The 21,146-nt window shown below is 51.3% G+C and overlaps 1 protein-coding gene across 1 annotated transcript in view; it reads right to left on the minus strand.

The window, feature by feature from the left end:
* hmcn1 (hemicentin 1) overlaps positions 1–21,146 on the minus strand; it is an 88,320-nt gene that overhangs the window by 14,791 nt on the left and 52,383 nt on the right. Inside the window, exons 36-74 of the mRNA XM_086162317.1 lie at positions 20,773–20,896; positions 20,592–20,693; positions 18,066–18,242; positions 17,089–17,240; positions 16,309–16,432; positions 13,751–13,926; positions 13,542–13,638; positions 13,253–13,375; positions 12,765–12,920; positions 11,710–11,982; positions 11,461–11,628; positions 10,864–10,977; positions 10,643–10,729; positions 9,417–9,608; positions 9,141–9,314; positions 8,943–9,056; positions 8,519–8,664; positions 8,289–8,439; positions 7,920–8,114; positions 7,730–7,843; positions 7,462–7,649; positions 7,061–7,157; positions 6,801–6,962; positions 6,433–6,546; positions 6,145–6,347; positions 5,992–6,073; positions 5,775–5,906; positions 5,503–5,652; positions 5,247–5,406; positions 5,030–5,154; positions 4,686–4,869; positions 2,257–2,354; positions 1,894–2,172; positions 1,608–1,804; positions 1,212–1,293; positions 870–1,006; positions 636–777; positions 405–549; positions 48–175 (exon numbers count right to left, since the gene is read on the minus strand). Coding sequence (XP_086018443.1) covers positions 48–175; positions 405–549; positions 636–777; positions 870–1,006; positions 1,212–1,293; positions 1,608–1,804; positions 1,894–2,172; positions 2,257–2,354; positions 4,686–4,869; positions 5,030–5,154; positions 5,247–5,406; positions 5,503–5,652; positions 5,775–5,906; positions 5,992–6,073; positions 6,145–6,347; positions 6,433–6,546; positions 6,801–6,962; positions 7,061–7,157; positions 7,462–7,649; positions 7,730–7,843; positions 7,920–8,114; positions 8,289–8,439; positions 8,519–8,664; positions 8,943–9,056; positions 9,141–9,314; positions 9,417–9,608; positions 10,643–10,729; positions 10,864–10,977; positions 11,461–11,628; positions 11,710–11,982; positions 12,765–12,920; positions 13,253–13,375; positions 13,542–13,638; positions 13,751–13,926; positions 16,309–16,432; positions 17,089–17,240; positions 18,066–18,242; positions 20,592–20,693; positions 20,773–20,896 — 5,764 coding nt within the window. The remainder of the gene's footprint in view (positions 1–47; positions 176–404; positions 550–635; positions 778–869; positions 1,007–1,211; positions 1,294–1,607; positions 1,805–1,893; positions 2,173–2,256; positions 2,355–4,685; positions 4,870–5,029; positions 5,155–5,246; positions 5,407–5,502; positions 5,653–5,774; positions 5,907–5,991; positions 6,074–6,144; positions 6,348–6,432; positions 6,547–6,800; positions 6,963–7,060; positions 7,158–7,461; positions 7,650–7,729; positions 7,844–7,919; positions 8,115–8,288; positions 8,440–8,518; positions 8,665–8,942; positions 9,057–9,140; positions 9,315–9,416; positions 9,609–10,642; positions 10,730–10,863; positions 10,978–11,460; positions 11,629–11,709; positions 11,983–12,764; positions 12,921–13,252; positions 13,376–13,541; positions 13,639–13,750; positions 13,927–16,308; positions 16,433–17,088; positions 17,241–18,065; positions 18,243–20,591; positions 20,694–20,772; positions 20,897–21,146) is intronic.

Raw genomic sequence — 21,146 nt, forward strand, 5'->3', positions numbered from 1 at the left:
AGAGCGCGTGAGCTCAAGGGGATATTTAGTCGTTTTGTATCTCACACCGTGCACTTGCAGATCGACCCTCTTGCGTTGCACCCCTGCCTGATTCGTCGCCATGCACAGGTAGCGGCCCGTGTCCGTGACCTGAGCCGAGTGGACACGTAAAGACCCGTCCTCCGCAAACGTGTACCTGCACACACGGCCGAAGCGAACACGCGGATGAAGGATCGCGGAAAGATCGCCGCACGTCGTGACTTGACGTCCGTCATCGTGACATCCAAGTTTCACAAGACAAACAGTAATATTGCATCCGGTGAGCATTTTGAACACAAAGCCAGTCGCCGGCATGGAAATACAAAATCTACTGAAGGAGACTCGGAGGGTCTGACTCTACAAAGTGAGCGTGACTCTGGTTTCACCTGGGGTTGTTTCCTGCCAGTATGGCGCCGTGCTTTCGCCACGTGACGCGAGGCGGCGGCACCCCGCTGACCACGCACTCCAGCACCGCCGGCTCGTCCACCAGAACGGACACCGACTGGGAGCCGTCTTTGATCGTCGGGGCGACTGAGGGCAGAGTTTGACAACCGTCAGTCAAGGAGGTGTATTTTGACTCGACATACTGAATGCCTCGTTGGGATATTCAAACCTACCGTTGACAGCCAGGTTAAAGTGGCGCGTGGTCTTGCCGGCGATGTTACTCGCCACACACGTATACCGAGCTCGGTCCCCGAGCTCCGCCGCGTTGATCTGTAAGTAGCGTCCGCCGGAGAGAATACGAATGCGCGCTGTGGCCTGCCGAAGAAAAACGCACAAAAAAAGCCGTCGCTGAACAAACCTCGGGAGAATGAAAGAAGTCACGGTGGCGCATCGGGAGAACGTCCCACCTGGAGCGGCTGGCCGTCTTTGAGCCAGGTGAGGGTTGGAGGGGGGACGGCGTCGGACCTGCACTCCAGGGTGACCTGCCTGCTCTGCAGGACGGACAGGTCCTGAGGGGAACTCTCCCCGGCGATGTTGGGGGGAACTAACACAGGATGGAGGCAAGTTTAGTATCTTTCTCCGGTTGTCTAATAAAGTCTTGTGAGGAAACACCCGTGCATTTACAGAACATAAAAAAAAAGCTCGTTTTACACTTTAAGTCCGGATGTCGGGTTTGTAGATATAAAATTCTGCGACACTCCGCCAGCCGTGGACGAAGACGTTCAACATATGCGGGCGGCGCTTCTCACCGTGCACTCGAACCAGGAACTCCTTCTCGTCATCTCCTGCCGGACTGTTGGCCAAGCAGCTGTACCTGCCCGTGTCCTCCAGCTGAGACATGAGATTATCAGTGTGTGAGACAGTTTAAACAGCATTTTGTGAGCAGGCGTTCTTGAATTCTTATATTTGCAGGACATGAGAAGTGAGGAAGCATCTGGGATGAGGGCTGAAACCTCTTTAAGTGAAGAAACTCAAGTCCGGTTGCCAAGACAAGAAGATTTCCACAAGAATTCTCGTGTTCTTCAGTAGATTATTTGGACACATTCAAAGAGAATAAGGACTTTATAAGTGTGGAAATGCTGCTTCTAAGGCGTCTGCGGTGACAAAGCGATAGACAGGCGGTTTAAGTGTAAGCGGTGACTCACCTGCGCCGAAGCCACGCGCAGAACGCCTCCCGCCTGCAGGAGGCGCAGGCTGTCCGTCTGGGGCAGCGGCCTGCCGTCCTTCAGCCACGTCAGGCTGGGCGTCGGGATCCCCGAGGCCTGGCACCGGAGCTCCAGCTCATTATTCACCACCACGGACACTTCTCGAGGCGCGCCCGAGCCATTGATCCGCGGAGGGTCTGATGACACCAACGGCAATCGTCTCACATTCGGAAATTACACTCTTGAAGAAGTCGGAGGCGGCGAACACGTCTGTCATGACACCGACCGAGAACCTTCAGGCTGAAGTGGCGGCTGGCCTGCCCGGCGGTGTTATTGGCCACGCAGGTGTAGCGGCCCGTGTCGGCGACCAGGGCGGGGTTCATCTCCACCGTGGTGTTGGAGTTGAGGAATCTCAGGCGAGACCCAGGAGACAGCGGCAGTCCATCTCTGAGCCAGGACAGGGCCGGGGCCGGCGTCCCGTCGGCGACGCACACCAGCCAAGCCGAGTTCCCTCTGACCACGGTCACGTCTTCGGTGCTCCCGGCGCCGTCGAGACCCGGGGGCACTAAGAACATCCCAACATCAGAGGGACAGCGGTTACCGGCTACTTCCGAGGTCAGCGCATGCCTTCCACAGGCGGCGTCCTCACCGTGCACTTGCAGGCTGTAGTGTTTGTTATCCACGCCAGCCCTGTTTGACGCCACGCAGGTGTAGCTGCCGCCATCAGACACTTGGGTGCGCGTGATCCTGGTGGAAAATGGACGACAATACATTATAAATAAATGAACTGGATTCTTCATTTATTATCTACGGCGCTTGTCCGGTATCAGGATTGTGGGGCGCCGGAGGATACCCCGGCCATCGATGGTCGCGAGAGGCCGGGTTTACGCGCTTCGTCACATCTGGACAATTTAGGGCCTCCAATCAACTTCTGGCATGGCTTTGGACTGTGGAACCCTGGAAGCAACATGGGGGACATGGAGATCCCACACAAAGAGGAACCCCGTGGGAATCCAACCGTGGACCTTCTCGCTGTGACACAGAAGCACTAACCTCACAAACAGCGCAGTGCAATAAACCCTTTTTGCTTCCACTTTTCACTCTTTTCTTTCTACATATTTATCTAGTCATTCTTCTAGATGTTATCTATATATTTTTTTTACATATTTGGTCTTATATCTTCTTTGTCTAATCTCCAAATATATCTGTTATATCTCTAGCCCAGAGATGCCGCAATCGTTGTATTGCGTTGTGTCCTGTTTTTTAATGTTGTTTGTGTCTGTTTCTGATCCCACCGGGCCTGAGAACTGCTAGCTCTAATAAAAGCTCTCAATAAAAGTCTGTAATCCTTGAATCCTAACCACTGCTCCGCCGGGATGCCCTTTGAAAGATTCAATTAACATTTGGCTGTAGCGGTCCAATACCTGCTTCCCCACGTTTTATGTGACCGTCGATTACAGTGGTTAAGGTTTTATTTCAAAACAACAAGGAAAAAAACAAATATACATGCAAGAGGATTCTCTGAGGGGTTTTTAACCCATCATTGATCCTTGAGCCATTATCTCCGTTTCCTTCCCGAGTCCAGAATTCCACGTCCACTCTCAAGCTCCTGAGAGCCCCAAGACCCCGATCACCCCCGAGCCCAGAGATCTATGTCTCGCCTTTCTTTGCAAGCTTCTGAGACTTCTGCGACGTGACCCAGAAACAACCCGGCTCCAGCACAATCGTCCGTTCACTTCCTTTGTAAATAAATCCCTTAAAACACCTTCCCCCCCTTGCAGTGTTTATGCATTTAATTGAGAGTCTTGGTGAGTGGAGCAAACGGAACCACCTCCTACTCAACATCTCCAAGACCAAGGAGGAGGTTCTAGACTTCAGGAAGAATCGTAGGAGACCTGTACCAATCACCATGCAGGGTGAGGAGGTGGAGATAGTGGACTCCTACAAGAACCTTGGGGTCCACATGAACAATGGGCTGGACACATAACACAGACACACTCTACAGGAAGGGTCCGAGCAGGATGTACTTCCTGAGAAGACCAAGGTCGTTTGGCATCTGCAGCTCCTCAAGACCCTCCACCAGCAGATGGTAGCCAGTGCACTCTTCTTGATTATAGTGTGCTCGTGGGGCGGTGGCAGGACTGGTGAGGAAAGGCTGCCTGGTGGTGGGACTGGACCATCTTCAACGGGTGGCGGTGGGGAGGGTGAAGGACAAACCGGGAGTGATCCTGAACAATCTCCCCCTCACAGCAGTCTGGATGGAACCCAACTCTGACGGGCCAGAGGTGCATCTGTGCTGCCGCCACAGCCTCACTACCCATCAATTCACTACCTCACCCCATTCACTACCTCACCTCATTCACTACCTCACCCCATTCACTACCTCACCTCATTCACTACCTCACCCCATTCACTACGTCACCCCATTCACTACCTCACCCCATTCACGACCTCACCCATTCACTACCTCACCCATTCACTACCTCACCTCATTCACTACCTCACCCCATTCACTACGTCACCCCATTCACTACCTCACCCATTCACTACCCATCAATTCACGTCCTCACCCCACTCACTACCTCACCCCATTCACTACCTCACCCATTCACTACCTCACCCATTCACTACCTCACCTCATTCACTACCTCACCCCATTCACTACGTCACCCCATTCACTACCTCACCCATTCACTACCCATCAATTCACTACCTCACCCATTCACTACCTCACCCATTCATTACCCATCAATTCACTACCTCACCCCATTCACTACGTCACCCCATTCACTACCTCACCCCATTCACTACCTCACCCATTCACTACCTCACCCATTCACTACCCATCAATTCACTACCTCACCCATTCACTACCTCACCCATTCATTACCCATCAAATCACTACCTCACCCCATTCACTACCTCACCCATTCACTACTTCACCCCATTCACGTGTGTCATGCCCTGTCTATTTTTGTCCTTGTTGTTTTCAGTCCATTCGCATCCTGTTTATTTTGTCATTATCACTCCGTTCTTGTTTTGGTTGTCTAAACTCACATCCCGTCCTGCTGAACCCACCTGAGCACTTGACCTGCAGAGAGCAGGCGGATGTGCGAGGACACAGGCAGCGGCAGGCCGTTCCTCAGCCAGCTCAGCTGAGGCGGCGGGGAGCCGGCAGCAACGCACGCCATGTTGACCGAGCTCTCCAGGACCGCGGTCAGCTCCTCCGCCGCCTCCCCGTGGCCCTGGATCACCGGGGGCACTGCGAGGACATGAGGAGGTACAGATTGAGTGCGTCGCAAACAAAGATGGTCAACAGCAGGGGGCGTTAGGGTGAGTGACGTTTCCCCCACGCAACGGTTTCATAACGGTTTCCCCTCGACCCCGTCGAGAATCGGCTAAAAACGATCGTGCAAACCAACCGTATACGTTCAGATTGAATATCCGGTCCTCCTCTCCGGCGCCGTTGGTGGCGACGCAGGTGTACTTGCCGCTGTCGGCAGGCTGAGCTGCCATGAGAGTGAGAGCGCTGCCGTCCGGACTGATCCTAACGCAAAGACGTTATATTGTTATCATGAACTTGTATAACTTGGAGGAGCTAGCGGCTTGGCATTATTCAGATGACATGATGCGTTGTACCTGAATCCTTTACTTCCGGCATTCTTGACGACCTCTCCGTCCTTCAGCCACTGGACGGAGGGAGTCGGGGTGCCGTGGACGCGACACATCAGCCGTACGCTTTCGTTCAGGAGGACGCCTATCTCGCTGGGCAGCTCCGATCCGACGATGCTGGGAGGGACTGGAGGGGGAAAGATGAACGCGTGAGCTGCATTTCGGTAAAGACGACGGCCCCCGTGAAAGAAAAAGGTCGACGTGACCAACCGCTGACGTGTACCTTGGACCGTGAGATGGTAGCTCTTGCGTGCTTTGCCTTCCACGTTGGAAGCCAAACAGGTATAAGTGCCGCTGTCAGAAAGTTGGGATCGAGCAATCTGCAGCTTGCTGCCCCCGGAGAAGATGTGCATCTCCAAGGAACCCGAGTTCTCTGCAGAATGGTGAGCCACATTTCAGGAATCAATTTGCCAATAATGGTGATCCAAGACCTGTAACTTATGATTCGTATCAATATGCTATAAATGGGCCGTTAAAAATCCTCATGGCGCCCACCGATGGGTCGTCCATCCTTCTGCCACGCCAGGCTCGGCGGAGGGATTCCAGTGGCGTCGCAGGCAAACGTGACTGGGTTACTGATGGTTTCGACCACCGTCTCCTCAGGCGGTCCGTCGATACTCGGAGGCACTGGAGAAAGACAGCCGTGTTTGCGAAAAATACTTGCTTGAGAAAACTTTGTTTGGAAACACTTTGAAGGATGTAACTTTCATACCATAGATATTCAAGTGGAAATTCTTGTCCACCTGACCGGCAACGTTGGTGGCTTTGCACACATACTGTCCGGTATCGGACACCTGGGAACCGAAACATAATGACTAGATCAATGGAGAAGATGTCCTTCGAGGAGATCTGCTGCAGTTTTCACCTCCGAAGCTACGATCTCCAGGATCTGCCCGTCTGCCAGCGTGCGCAGGTTGTCCGACTCCGTCACCGCCCGGCCGTTCTTGTACCAGGCGACGGTGGGAGGAGGGACGGCATTGGATTCGCACTCCAGGGTGACGGATTTTCCAACGAGCACGTTCACAACCACCGGGGCGTCCCCGCCGCTGTCGCGGATGCTCGGAGGAACTGGGAGAGCAGAGAGAAGATTTTTGGGGCCTAAAAGTGCAGCCCGACACCGAGCATGGAGCACACGCTGCGGTTCTGGACTCACTGAAAACTGTCAGATGGATGTGCTTGCTGGCCTCTCCGGCAGCGTTCATGGCCACACAGCTGTATTTACCACCGTCGGACACTTTTGCCTTCAGTATCTGTAAAGTGCGACCACCTGGAGGTGCAAATGAAGTTCAACCACGTGAGGGAAAGTCATGTAAGAAGGTGGAGGGAACTACAAATGAGACCTTCTTCTCTTCCTTTTGGCTTTTCCCATGATCTCATGCATCATGATAACGTTTTCTCATTGCTAAATTGCTCGTCAGCCTGTCATTTGATGCCCCCGTCACGCGGTTATTTAGCAAAAAGGGCGACCCGACCCTCGACAGTTTGATCCCCCGTCCACGAGGCCCTACCCGGCGGCAGTACCTGGCATGATGAGCGCATTGGTGTTGGCCTGGATGGGACCCTGATCGTTCAGCCAACTCAAGGCCGGAGGTGGGAAGCCGGTGGCTGCGCAGGACAGGGACACAAAGTTGTTCTCCACCACCGTCACGTTCTCTGGACTCGGACCCAAAATAGCAGGAGGCACTGAAAGGGAAAAGGAAGCCACAGTCCAGGAGAAATGCTACTGAAATTTTTGTGAACCGAAATACGAGCTGAACCGTCCGGGACCTTCTGGGTCTCACCGTGAACGCTGAGGTCGAAGGATTTTTCTGCGCTTCCGGCCACGTTCTCAGCGACGCACACATAGCGTCCAGTATCAGATATCTGAGCTGTCGGCACCTGACGGGTCATACAGGAACCTATTATAGTCACTTGAGATTACATCGCCGCAGCGATCGAAATTCATCAACCGACATGAAGGCAGGAATACGTCTTTCTGGGAACTCAACAAATCGGCTTGCAGATCGCTCAGTAAGTGGCTTTAACATGATTTGAAATGATTCCGATTATGATAAAGTACGTGAACCAGTCCCAAGTCACGGTCCGTTGATGAATATAACTGGCGAGGATCTCTTCGATATTTGCATGGGGTTTTCGCGGCTTCCACAAATGGTCATGTCAAGATCTCTCTCCTGGTCGCTACCTGAAGTGACCTCCCGTTGGAAAGGAGCCTGTGCGGACCGTCCACGCCGATTGGCCGTCCGTCCTTAAACCAGGTGATCTTGGGGGCGGGGTTTCCGTCGGCGTGGCACTCCAGCTGGGAGGTCTTATTGGCCAGGACCATCACCTCTTCAGGGGAGTCACCATGTGTCCCGCGTATAGTCGGAGGCACTGGCGGCCAAGAGGGAAATACACCGCTGACTCTCAGAGTTGTACTCAAATGAAGGTTTTCATACTAACAAAGTACTCACGTAGTACTCGGACGTCGTACTGAATGGAGTCTTCCCCGGCCTCGTTGACGGCCACGCACGTGTACCTGCCGGAGTCCTCGGGCTGAGCCCTGGGAATCTGCAGAACTCTCCCCGCTGACGAAAAGGCAACAACACAGAATTACAGATGACTCCCTTCTTGTTTCCTTTACCTTCATTCCGCCCGCCTCACCTGGAAGTATGAGGATTCTGTCGTTGGAGTTCAGCGGCCGCCCGTCTTTGTACCAGGAGAGCGTGGGAGGGGGGACGGCGTTGGTCTCGCAGTACAGAGAAATGGGGTTATTGAGAATGACGTCGCGAGCGTCCCCTCCAAAGCCTGGGGGAGTCGATGTGTTACCAACTCCGGCTCTGTTGAAAGTAGGTGGAACTGATTGGAGAGAGAGAGAGAAAAAGCTATTTTAATTTTTTTTTTGCATTTTTTGTCATCAACTTCAGAAATAAACTGTTCACAAAGGCTTATTGAAAAAAATGTCTGAACATCACAGTTGAACCGACAGCGCAGGAATCACTTCTTAACTCAGTTAGTCTCAACCCAGTTCACCTTGTATATTTACATCAAAGTCCTTCTCGTCTTCTCCCGCTACGTTGGTCGCCACGCAGGTGTAGCGGCCGGTGTCCGACACCTGAGCGCGCTTGATCTGGACGATACGACCGTTGGCCGCGATGGACACGTGCTCGTCGGCTCGCAGGATCTGTGGAGGCAAGCGGCGTCAAGAGTGGCGGGGTGTCATAGAGTCTCCATGGAAATGTTCAAAAGACGCCAGGTTGCACCTGTCCGTCCTTGTACCACTGCAGAGCCGGGGAGGGGAAGGCCTGGGCGGCACACTCCAGGGTCAGGGTGCTGTTCACCTTGATCTTCACCTCTTTAGGGGCCAGACCTTCTCCTGGGATGTCGTTCTTGTTAATCTGCGGAGGAACTGTGGTCCAAAGATACGTCTGAGTGCTTTGAGTCGTTTGAAAATCATGTCATTTATAATTTATTAAAACCCTCATGGGGAAGTTCCTTCTCTGCATCATGGATTAACCAGGATGGTTGTCTGTCTGTATGTGTGCCCTTGACAGGCGACCGGTCCAGGGTGAACCCGCCTCTCCCCCGATGACAGCTGGGATGAGCTCCAGCATCCCCCCCGAACCCCGAGTGCAGGATAAGCGGCAGAAGATGGATGGATGAACCATGAGCTGATGATCTTCTCACCGTAAACTTTGACCTCATAGTGCTTCAGCGTCTCTCCGGCCTCGTTGGTAGCGATGCAAGTATATCTCCCCGCGTCCTCCTCCTGAGCGTTGAGAATCTGAAGGGTCCGTCCACCTGCGGAGGAGCGATCCCCCCTTTTCATGGAAATGAAAGCACAGAAAACACCCGGACACACCGCTCGTCGCGACCGGCTCCCACCTGGAAGGACTCGGCCATTGCGGCCGGACTGGAACGGCGTGCCGTCTTTGAGCCAGGTGATCAGGGCCGGGGGGTAGGACTGGACCTCGCACACCAGGGAGGTGGGGCTGCTCAGGGTGACCGTCACCTCTTCGGCAGAGCCATCCGGACCGGACCCAGAGATGGTGGGGGAAACTGGAACGAATGGAGGCAGGAGACGAGGTCTCAGTGCAGCCGCCATTACATTTGGATGAAGCTGGTAAGCGGCCAGCGGAAGGTTATCATGTGCGTTTATACCCAGGACGTTGAGGTTGAAATGCCGGCTGCGGTCTCCCGCGCTGTTGGATGCCAGGCAGCTGTACCTGCCGGTGTCTGACACCTGTGCGCTGGAGATCCGAAGGAAACGACCATGGGACACAACTTGGTGGCGCCAGTCGGGCACCAGCTGCTGTCCGTCCTTCAGCCATTTGATCTCGGGGAGGGGGTTTCCTGGAAAATAAACACCAGGATCAAATCTTGAACATCAGACCTTTCACCATCGGAATCCTTTGGTCTTTTCCCTTCAGGGTCTCCACAGCGAATCCACCTTCTCCATCTCACCCTGTTCTCTGGATCCTCCTCTCTCACACCAACTACCTTTATATCCTCTCTAACGACTAGCAGTCTTTTTTTTGGTCTTCCTCTAGACCTCCAATTCCAGCATCCGTCTACTAATATATTCATTATATTCACCATCCCTCCTCTGTCCATGGCCCCACCATCTCAATCTGGATCCTATCCAGGATCGGGGCACCTCAACATCTTTATCTCTGCCACCTCCAGCTCTGCCTGCTGTCTTCTGGTCATTGTCAGTGTTTGTAGATCATCTCATCACCTTCTCCTCCAGCTTTCCTTTCCTTCTGGCTGATGCTCTTCTATCTCTTCTTACCCCTGACACTTTTCTCCGCCCGTTCCAACCTGCTTCAACCCGTTTCTTCACCTCTTTTCCACACTCTCCTACGCTCTGGACTGTTGACCCTACGTACAATACTTGAAATCCTCCAGCTTCTTGATCTCCACTCCCTGTAGCCTCACCGTTCCACCCAGGCTCCTCTCATTCACACACATATATTCTCTCTTGCTTTCCAGGTCATACCTCCACCCCTCTAAATTTTCCTCAACTGGTTCTCTGCTCTCACTACAGATCACACTGTCATCTGCAAACATCCTGGTCCATGGAGATTCCTGTCTAACCTCATCTGTCAGCCTGTCCATCACCACAGGAAATAAGAAGGGGCTCAGAGCCGATCCCTGATGGAGATCAGGGTGTAACTTCTCTGTTACACCTACAGCACACCATACCACTGTCTCACAGTGAGCATACATGTCTTGCACCAGTCTAACATACTTACATACATACTGGCACTCCAGACTTCCTCATGCAACACCAGAGTTCCTCTCTTTGCACCCTGTTGTATGCTTTTTCTAGGTTTACTTTCATCATCTGACTGACAAATACATGCTAGAAGAATATCTTGGGTTACCTGAGGCCTCACAGGTGAGCGTGGCATTGTGCCTCTCCTTGACTTTTGTATCAATCGTAGTTCCTCCATCCACGATGCTCGGTGGAACTGTCGATTGAAACATGCTAAAAATCAAGCCGACTGTTCTCACTGTTTCCGAAACATTAAGATGATGAGGTGATGGCATGGATTTAAACCTTTTAAATATCAGACAGGACGAAGTCCATAACTCGTCTCTTTACCGAGAATGTCGAGGTCAAAGTTCTTCCTTTCTTCTCCGGCGCTGTTGGACACAATGCAGGTGTACCTCCCGGCGTCCTCCAGAGTGGCGTGCAGCAGACGCAGACTGCGGCCCCCTGGGTGGAAACATGAAGCTCGAGCCATTATTGATCGGCAGTGAATATTCCAAGTCGGGGCTCGGCGACCTTTAGCTCCCAAAGAGCCATCTGGAGCCACAGGTTTCCCTGCAGTAAAGAAACACCGGGAGTCACACAACCCTTTAGAACTTTAATATGAATGAACACATCATATAACCTTCATCTTTTCTTTGCCTTTATGCTATAAATAAAATGTGTTGCCTTTTTTTGATTAATAAACACATTTTGAACCCTGAAAAAAAAAACACATTGTGTTATAGGCTACTTTTAAGCAAAACACTCAATGCATATTTGACTCCTTGTATTTATGAAAAAAAAAAGCTGGGCTTAAATCATCCACCGGCAGCAAACCTCTCCGAGCGCGGTCATCTTCCTCCTGCTGCGTGCAAAAAGAGCTACGAAAATATTTGATAATACTAGATGGCCATAATGGTCGTGGGGAGGGAGATGTCTTGAACTCACCTGAGAGGACCCGGACTGAGGCCGTCCCCTCCACGGGCCGACCGTCCTTCAGCCAGGTGATGGAGGGAAGAGGGATGCCGGAGGCCTCGCAGCTGAGAGCCACCGGACTCTTCACCACGACGCTGACGTTTTCCGGAAGCTGTACCTGGCCGAGGATGCTGGGCGGGACTGAAGGCGGGAAGAAGAGGGTAAACGCGTGCCTCTGAAGAGAGCTGATGCTCGCCGTCTCCCGCCGGCCATGTTCCATACCGTGCACGTTGACGTCGTATTTGCCGTCCGCCTGCCCCGCCACATTCACAGCCACGCAGGTGTAGCGTCCCGTGTCTGACACCTTGGCGTCTTGGATCTGCAGCAGACCGCCTTCGCTCAGAACCTCGGCGCCGTGACGCTCGCCGACGGGCCGTCCGTCTTTCAGCCACGTGATCGCCGGCCGCGGCGTCCCGTCGGCGGCGCACCGCAGGGTCACGTTGCCGCCTCGCGTCACGGTGACGTCGCCTTCCCCGTGTCTGACGGAAGGGCGGACTGAAGTGAGAAAAGCACGTGAGTTGACGCAAATAAAAGGTTGACACGCATAACTTTAGCAGAACACTCACAATATCGCACATTATCTGCGACACTTTACCGGAACGTTCCCATGCTAATTTAGCAAGCTAATGCTTATTTTTCATATTTATGTACATTAATGATGATAATAATAATACATTTTATTTAAGGCGCCTTATTCTATTTATACATACAGATCTAAAACAAACAACAAAAAGGAGTAGAAGCAATAGGATGCTTTAACAGATATTTTGTTCATATATATATTTTTATGAAGCATGTCTGCTTTGCATATTTCATACACTCTTTATTTCATCTTGTATCGCTGCTATTGGCTGTGAGTCGTTCCATTCGTCGAATCGCCAAAACGATTTGCGCCATCATTTTAGATTTGTTTATCTACTTTTATTATCTAATGCTTTAATCGCACTTAAAATGTTCTTTTAGTTCTTATTGAGTTGTCATATTAAATATTTATTCAGCTTTGAAATGAATGGACTATTTTCTTTTACTTTGTCACGATACAGATTGAAATGGCAGCTCTTTCAATATACCTTGAAATGTTATGTAGAAATCAAGTTAGTGACAACTCTGTAGAGATCACAATATTTGGACAATCATTGAGACGGGTAAAAATATGCACTTATTTCCAAAATTTCAAATAAATAAATAACTAAATCGCCCATCAATTGATATTCATATTCTGGCTGATGGCGCCGGGGTTAGGGTTGTGTACCCCAGGTCTGGGGTTGTGTACGAACCGTAAACCTGCAGGCTGTACTCCCTGGAGGCACTGCCGGCGTCGCTGGAGGCCGTGCAGGTGTAGGAGGCGGCGTCCGCTCTGTCCGCACTGGATATCTGGAACTGGCGACCGCCGGACAAGAGCCTGAGCCGCTGGTCAGGTTTGAGCTCCACACCTGAAACGCATGGTGTCCATGAAGATTGCACAGATTGTACTTAATGTGTCTGAGATTTACTGAAGAATTATATTTGATATTAATATATTTAATATTAGATCATTTATATCTAATATGATATTGAATAATTGATACCATGCACCATTGAACCATGCACCCTCTCATCCACAATTTAGGGTCTCCGATGAACTTCCTGCATGCTTTTTTGCGGACACAGAAAGGCCCTTGTCCGTCCTTCTGGCTGTGAGGCGGAAGCTCGAAGCACCGCGCCGCCTCTCACGCGTCCTAATCTTTTCCTTCCATTCCCTGCAATCACAGGCGTCCGCACTAACCGTCCTTCCTCCAGGTGAGACGGGGAGGCGGGATGCCGCTGGACTCGCACACCAGGGTGATGAGACTCCCCTCAATCACGGTCAAGGGAGAAACGTCCTCCGAGCCGCGGATTGTCGGCGAAACTGTAGTAATGAAGGAACACCAAAGGGTGGCGCTCACGTGACACGGCGTGTAAAACGTTCTCCGAGGTGAAACTGAATTGCGACGTACTGGCAACGCAAGAAGCTGAGCGGCCGCTGCTGCTCGGATGAAAGCGGTTTCGATAAATCCAAGCCGAGAGAGACCTACCCCAAACATTGAGGTTGTAGTTTTTCTCCGTCTTTCCGGCCACATTGGTGGCTTCACAGGTGTACCTGCCGGAGTCCTGCACCTGGGCGCTGACCAGCTGCGCAGAAGTGAAAGAAGAGGTGAGACGGCGCCCCTTTTGGACGGAGAGCACCTCCATTTGTCGAAGCGGTGAAAGCGTGTCTCCCGGCCGTAGCCGCTTCACGCCGTACCTTGAGAAGGCTCCCGTCGGCGGAGACGGTCAGGCCGGGCTTCCTGAAGAGCGGGCGTCCGTCCTTGCGCCAGGAGAGGGTGGGCGGGGGGATGGCGTCGCTCTGGCAGTGCAGCTCCACCGGACGCCCCAGCATCACCGTGGCGTTGGCCTCCTCGCCCCTGATGTTGGGCGGCACTGCGACGAACACCGACGCAGGTCATCGGGGTGTCAATCGGAACAAGATTAGGAATAAAAGAAGCCACTCTGGATGACTCCGTCTTGAAATTGGCTCTCCCGGGCTGTAAACTCACCGTATTACCTCATAAGTCAACAGAATAATTGCTTCCTGAGATGCGCAGCCTCTTTCAACTTGGGCATCTGGTGCTCTTTAACAACTAATTCTTTCTTGGGCCGCGACAGCGCCATTAATCGAGTCCAACGTTTGTTTGTGGTATTAACAATCAGAGAGGCTTCATCTCCAAAATGTCCATGAAACACAATCTCCATGGAAATTACATCCGCGCAATCAGATGCGCAGCGACAGCGAGCGAGCGGAGCTGAGAAATTATCATAGTTTCCTCTGAGTTTTGTCGAGACTTTTGCGGAAGGAGATGCTCGGGGTGGTTGAACTTTGTTGAACGAAACATGCGGCGAGAGAGGAAGTCACTGCCTGCAGAAGACAACCATCCTGCTTTTCACGTCAGTCTGTGTCACTGAAGCTGTTCTTTATTCAAGTTCACCCCCCCGTGGTAAAAAAAAAAAAAAAAAGTTCTGCCCTGATTTAGAAAATGACTACAGGCCAATTTCCTCTGCATTCTGGTTATTGGGTAGATGGGAGCGCAAGTCACTGGGGAGGGACAGAAACAGGCTCTCAACTCAGTGGCCAGACACAGGAAGCTGCCACAGAATGGTAGTAATTACCACAACAAGTCCGCCTTTATTTCTCAGGCCGGGTCCCGGAGATGTTTCTGATGAATCGCACGGCGCGTCCGCTCAAACACACATCTGAGGATTCCTCCTGTCCCGACCAACGGCCTCCTTTGCCTCGGTGACGTCTGCGCAGGAAACCGACGACCGTCACCGAGATGTTAATCCGGGTCAAAGCAAATTTCGAGCCGTCCGTTCGGAAGGCGCTGTCCATCCCTCACTGATCAATAAGGATTAATCAGTTAAACTGATCAGGGAGGAATATCTCCATCCTGTTCTTAAAGAAATACGAATCCTTATTGTTAAAAATTAAGAACTTCATTTTCTGTTCATGCACATCAACACTATATGGCCAAAAGTATCGGCGCAGGCATCCAAATAATGGGAATCAGGTGTTCCAATCCCTTCCAAGCCACAGGTGGATAGAACCCTGCTCCTCGGCAAGCACCCTGTTTTTACAAACATTTGTGAAAGAACGGGTCGCCCTCAGGAGCTCAGTGACTTCCAGCGTGGAGCTGTGACAGGATGCAACAAATCCAGTCGGGAAATTTCCTCGCTCTTAAGATTCCACAGTCAACTGTCGGCTGGATTCGAAGAAGATGGAAACGTTTGGGAACGAGAGCAACTCAGCCAGGAAGTCGAAGGCCACGTAAACTACCGGAGCGGGGTCAGTGGACGCTGAGGCCCGTCGTGCCAAGAGGTCGCCAACTTTCTGCCGAGTCAATGCCTACAGACCTCCAAACTTCACGTGTTCTTCAGATGAGCTGAAGAACACTGCGCAGAGAGCTTCATAGAATGGCTTTCCGTGGCCCGGCAGCTCCAAGCCACACGGCACCACGTGCAACGTAAAGCACGCCAACGCTGGACTCCAGAGCAGTGGCGACGCCTTCTCTGGAGGGACCGATCACGCTTCTCCATCTGGCAATCTGGTGGACGAGTCTGGGTTTGGAGGTCGCCAGGAGAACGCTACATTTCTGACCGCATTGCGCCAAGTGTGAAGTTTGGTGGAGGGGGATTATGGCATGACCTTGTTTTTGGCCTCTTAGTTCCAGTGAAAAGAACTCTGAAGGCTTCAGCACATCAAGACATTTTGGACAATTTCATGCTCCCAACTTTGTGGGAACCGTTTGGAGCTGGAACCTTCCTCTTCCAACATGACCGAGCACCAGTGCACAAAGCAAGGTCCAAAAAGACATGGAGGACAGAGAACTTGACCGGCCTGCACAGAGTCCTGACCTCAACCCCGTAGAACTCCTGTGGGATGAAGTAGAGCTGAGACCGAGAGCCAGAACTTCTCCGCCAACATCAGTGCGTGACCTCACAAATGTACTTCTGGAGGAATGGTCAAAAATTGCCATCAACACTCCTGAGCCTTGCAGACAGAGAATTGAAGCTGTTCTAGGTGCAAAGGGGGGCCGACAACATATTGAACCCTATGGATTAGGAATGGGATGTCACTTAAGTTCATATGGCAGTCAAGACAGGTGAGCCAACACTTTTGTGCCATATAGCATATCATGTTTACTTGGTTCGCTTACGTTTGGGTTACTCTAGTGTGTTATTTGTCTGTCGCATGTGGATTGCACTGAAACGGGAGTGGCTGGTTCGTAAAACACATGCATAAAAACACAAGATACGCTCCTCACTCACCGTAGACCCTCAGGTCGTACTCTCTGTGGCGCTCGCCTCCGGCATTGACAGCCACACAGGTGTACCTGCCCGTGTCACTCACCTGAGCGCTGCTCAGAGCCAGCGCTCTGCCCCCGGACAACACCTGGAAACAACAACCGCAAAGCATTTATTACTCTACCGCACACTGTGCTTATCAACATCTGATGAAATGATGACATGTGAATGTTACACAGGGAGGAGCTTGTTGGTAAATTGGTGTGTGGCGCTCAGTAGCTGGGAGGGAAATCCCAACCTTGGGGAAATGTGCCTGTTCGCCACGATCCTCGCAATAACACACACTTCCCGTCTTACTCGGTCGCTTTTCCCCTCTCCTGGACAGCGCCATGGATGGATACGGGTGCAGTATCGCAGCCTACCGCGCGCAGAAGCCATCGCACACTCGGTCCAACATCGCAAACCGCTGCTATGTGTGATCTCACGCTATTAAATGCGGTGGAGAACGGATGTTTTCCACAGGCGGATCGTGAGCGACCCGGGCGCTGGTGCTGTATTTGTCAGTCAGAGGTTTTGGCAGCAGAGCAGCGCTGGCTTAAAAGGGAGGAAATGTCCTAAACTGAAATATGAGTTCATGGGGTTTTGTGTTTAGTGACCCCGGGTCCTGTAGGTGACCGTTCATGGTGCAAAGACCACCAGGACAGGTGCGTCGCACCTGAGTCGCAGCACTGGGATCAGACAGATTTGCAAAAAAAAAGGAAAGTATCACTTGAACTTCTTCTCCTTCCATGAATGCGAAGCCACCTGAATGCCGTGAGAGACGCTTGTGACCGGGCTGCCGTCCTTGAGCCAGGTGAGGCTGGGCGAGGGAACGCCGGACGCCTCGCATTCCAGCTTGGCCGCCTGGTTCACCACCACGGTCACCGTGCCTCCGCGGCTGGAGATGACCGGGGGCGCTGCAAGGCCCAAGACACATTTGTGAGCTCATGGGTTCATGATCGCTTCTCAGATGGTCAATGCCAGGGGTGCCAAACTCATTTCGGTGCGGGGGCCACATACGACCTAATCTGATGTCAAGGGGGCCGGGACGGTAAAATCAGAGCGTAATTACCAAGAAGGAGCACCAAGTCGAAATGTTTCCTTTGCTTTCGTGTCAAGAGGAACAGGTCAGTGATACTCATCTTTCCATGTAATCAACTGTTCCTTTAAAAAATACGTGACCAATAACCTGCGATTCATGAAGAAATCTAAGAGCAACTTCAACCACACTATGCCTCCTTTCTTTCTTCTCAGTTCTCCGTGCATTTTGTCGTATGTTTCACCAAAACTTGCTGCATCCACACCGAGCATACGGGTTTCATATTAACCTCAACCAAAATATAAGAAGTGAAAAACCCTACACTCCATGTCCTCTTTTCTCTCTTTTGACGGCGACATCTTGCTGCTGAGGGTAACGTGGCCGATGGAAAAGCGGAAGAATTTCCAGCAATAAGTAAATATGTTATTTACAGACTCGGAATCCACATTGCTGCCATCTGCTGGAAGTTGTGGGTCACATAGTGTTGTGCCGTGTTGCTAACAAGGATTAAAACAGTGCCCCTCCAGCTGACAATATAGGAACTGCGTTGTTTTTGATAAAAAATTGGTTCATGATTTTTACATATTTTTTCAAATTGTAAATTTATTCCACAGGCCGTAACAGACCCCTTGGCGGGCCGGTACTGGTCCGCGGGCCGTACGTTTGACACCCCTGGTCTAAGGGAAGAAAAATGGTCACCCACCAAACACTTGCAAATTGTGAGATATCTCTGCAACTCCGGCCAAGTTGACCGCCACGCAGCGGTACGTCCCTGCGTCCGACAGCTGGGCCCGTTCCATCTCCAGCACCTGGCCGCGCTTCCGCAAAGACACCCCGGCCGCATTCGTCAGCGGACGGCCGTCTTTATACCAGGTTATCGCTGAGGCCCAACAGGTGGAGAAAATAATATGGCATTAAAAACATGGCATGAGATTCTGTCGATGGTCTCTGAGGGGTAACAGATTAGAGGAAACACAAACTGAGAGGTGTTGGAAATCTCAGGGATTTTTACTGGATCCAATGTGCCATGGCGCCGCCCAAAATAAAATGAAATAAAATAAAAACACTATTCTCAAGACAATTCCACAGACCTGGTGCAAGAAAAGAAAAGCCCCACCAACCGTTTTCCAGTCAAGTATGGAATCACTGAGGCAGACAGACAAGATGGTGCATCTGTCAATACATTTCCCTCTCTGTCCTTAATCATCTGGACCTGTTGTACATCCTTTCCATCTTTATCTCTCTGTTTCGCCAACTTGTATAGATCATTCTCACCCTCCTTACTGTCCAACTGAGCATACAAGTCATCGTACGCCCTTTGTTTTGCCTTTGCTACCTCTATCTTTACCTTTCGCCGCATCTCCCTGAACTCCTGTCTGTTCTCTTCAGTCCTCTCAGAATCCCACTTTTTCTTTGCTAACCTCTTTCTATGTATACACTCCTGCACTTCCTCATTCCACCACCAAGTCTCCTTATCTACTTTCCTTCCAGATGACACACCAAGTACTCTTCTACCTGTCTCCCTGATAACACTAGCTGTAGTTGTCCAATCATCTGGAAGCTCACCCTGACCACCCAGACCCTTTCTCAACTCCTCCCTGAAAACCATGCAACACTCCTCCCTTTCCAGCTTCCACCACTTTGTCCTCTGCTCTGCCTTTGTCCTCTTCATCTTCCTTGTCACCAGAGTCATCCTACAGACCACCATCCTATGCTGTCTGGCTACACTCTCACCTACAACTACTTTGCAGTCACTGATCTCTTTCAGGTTACCTCGTCTATACAAGATGTAGTCTACCTGCGTAGTCTACACACACACACACACACACACACACACACACACACACACACACACACACACACACACGCGCACACACACACAAAAATACATGCACACACACACGACAAACAATTTCAATCGCAGAATCTTCTTCTGAGATTTCAATGTTTAGTCCAGAGGAATATTTGATTCAAAATTAAATATAAGGTGTTCACTACAGCCTTTTCCATCCTTTTTGCAAAATCTACCACTATCTGTCCCTCTGCATTCCTATTGCCCATCACTTCTTCATCCCATCTATTGCCTTCACCGACATGTCCATTGAAGTCTGCACCAATGACCACTCTCTCATTTCTGGGAATATTCTGCATCACTTCATCCAACTCATTCCAGAACTTCTCCTTCTCTTCAGATTCACCTCCCACCTGTGGTTCATAGCCACTAACAACACTGAGCATCACACCTTCAATTTCCAGTTTCTGACATTCTCTTCACCTCAAGGACGTTCCTAACAAACTCCTCCTTCAAGATAACTCCTCCTCCATTTCTCTTCTTGTCAGTACCATAATAGTACAACTTAAAGCTGCTCCTAAGCTTCTCGCCTTACTACCTTTCCACCTGGTCTCCTGGACACACAGTTTATCCACCTTCCTTCTCTGCATCATGTCCACCAACTCTCTACCTTTTCCTGTCATAGTCCTGATATTCAGAGTCCCTCCTCTCAGTCCCAGACTCTTTCCTTTTCCTATTTTTAGACATCTTCAATCATTTCCTTTATTCCCCCTTTTCACTGATAGACTGCAACGTAAGCAACGTACTCCCGGGTGTTTTTATCCGCGGGCACAGACTCGTGATTATGTTTTATATTTTGGATTCATGATTTAGGCTCGCATTGCTCGTCGTGAAGGTTCACCGAAAGGCCAGGATGCACCAGAACTCCCCGTGTCTGTTTACAAGGTGGCGCTGCTGCGACGAACAGAGGGACGCGCTCGCTTTGCAGTGCGTCCGACTGATAAAAAAAGGGAAAACCGCCCGCGGGCAGTTGGCCGATCCCTCTTTTCTGCTCTTCCATTAGCCCTTCAAGCAGGGTGTCAGAATCACTTCCAGCATGACGGTTGCCCTCAAATGTAACAGTATAAACGGAACAACACGGAACCAAATGTAATGTCAAATAAATGTAACTAGTCCTTAATGTTAAATAACTCATTCAAATCCAAAATGTTACATATGCCAATACAAATGTCATGTTTTGCCTTTTAAATCTTGGACAAGTTGTTGTTTTTCTGGAAGGCTAACTTTGGCATACTTAGCTCCGTGTCTGCACGTGGATGCACTCGTACTTGTACTCTCTGACAACCGACGCCGCCTCATTTTGCCCGCGGGCCTTGAGTTTGACACGTGTGCCTTGCAGGTCCTGGGCAGGCAGGACCCGGGGCCCCGGGCCCTTACCGGGAAGGGGGATCCCAGAGGCCTTGCACTCCAGCTCAGTGGGGGAGCCGGACAGGACGGTCTGGTTGACGACCTCTCCGGAGCCAGCGATGAGGGGGGGCTCTGAGGGACACGGTGAAAGGGATCACGACAGATTACCGGGTGATGCGATCTGGAGGCGGGCGGACAGGCGGAGGGTTACCGTGGACACCGAGGCGGATGAGCTGCTGAGCTTCACCGGCTGCATTCGTGGCCAGACAGGTGTATCTCCCAGAGTCCTCCAGTCTTGCCTCTGTGATTTTCAGCACTCTGCCTGCTGACTCCAGCTGGCGCACACACACACACACACACACACACACACACACACGCACACGCACACGCACACGCACACGCACACACACACACACACAAACATGCCCACACACACACACACGCATGCACACACATGCACACTCACACACACACGACAAACAATTTAATCGCAGACTCTTCTGCTGAGATGTCAATGTTTAGTCCACTGAAATACCTGAATCAAACTTAAATAAGTCTTTATGCTATTAAGTCGTCTTGTTCATC

The sequence above is a fragment of the Fistularia commersonii genome, chromosome 16 (genome assembly GCF_037954325.1).
Source record: "Fistularia commersonii isolate RoL2024-O1a breed Wild chromosome 16, RoL_Fcom_v1.0, whole genome shotgun sequence".
In the NCBI taxonomy this organism is placed as follows: Eukaryota; Metazoa; Chordata; class Actinopteri; order Syngnathiformes; family Fistulariidae; genus Fistularia; species Fistularia commersonii.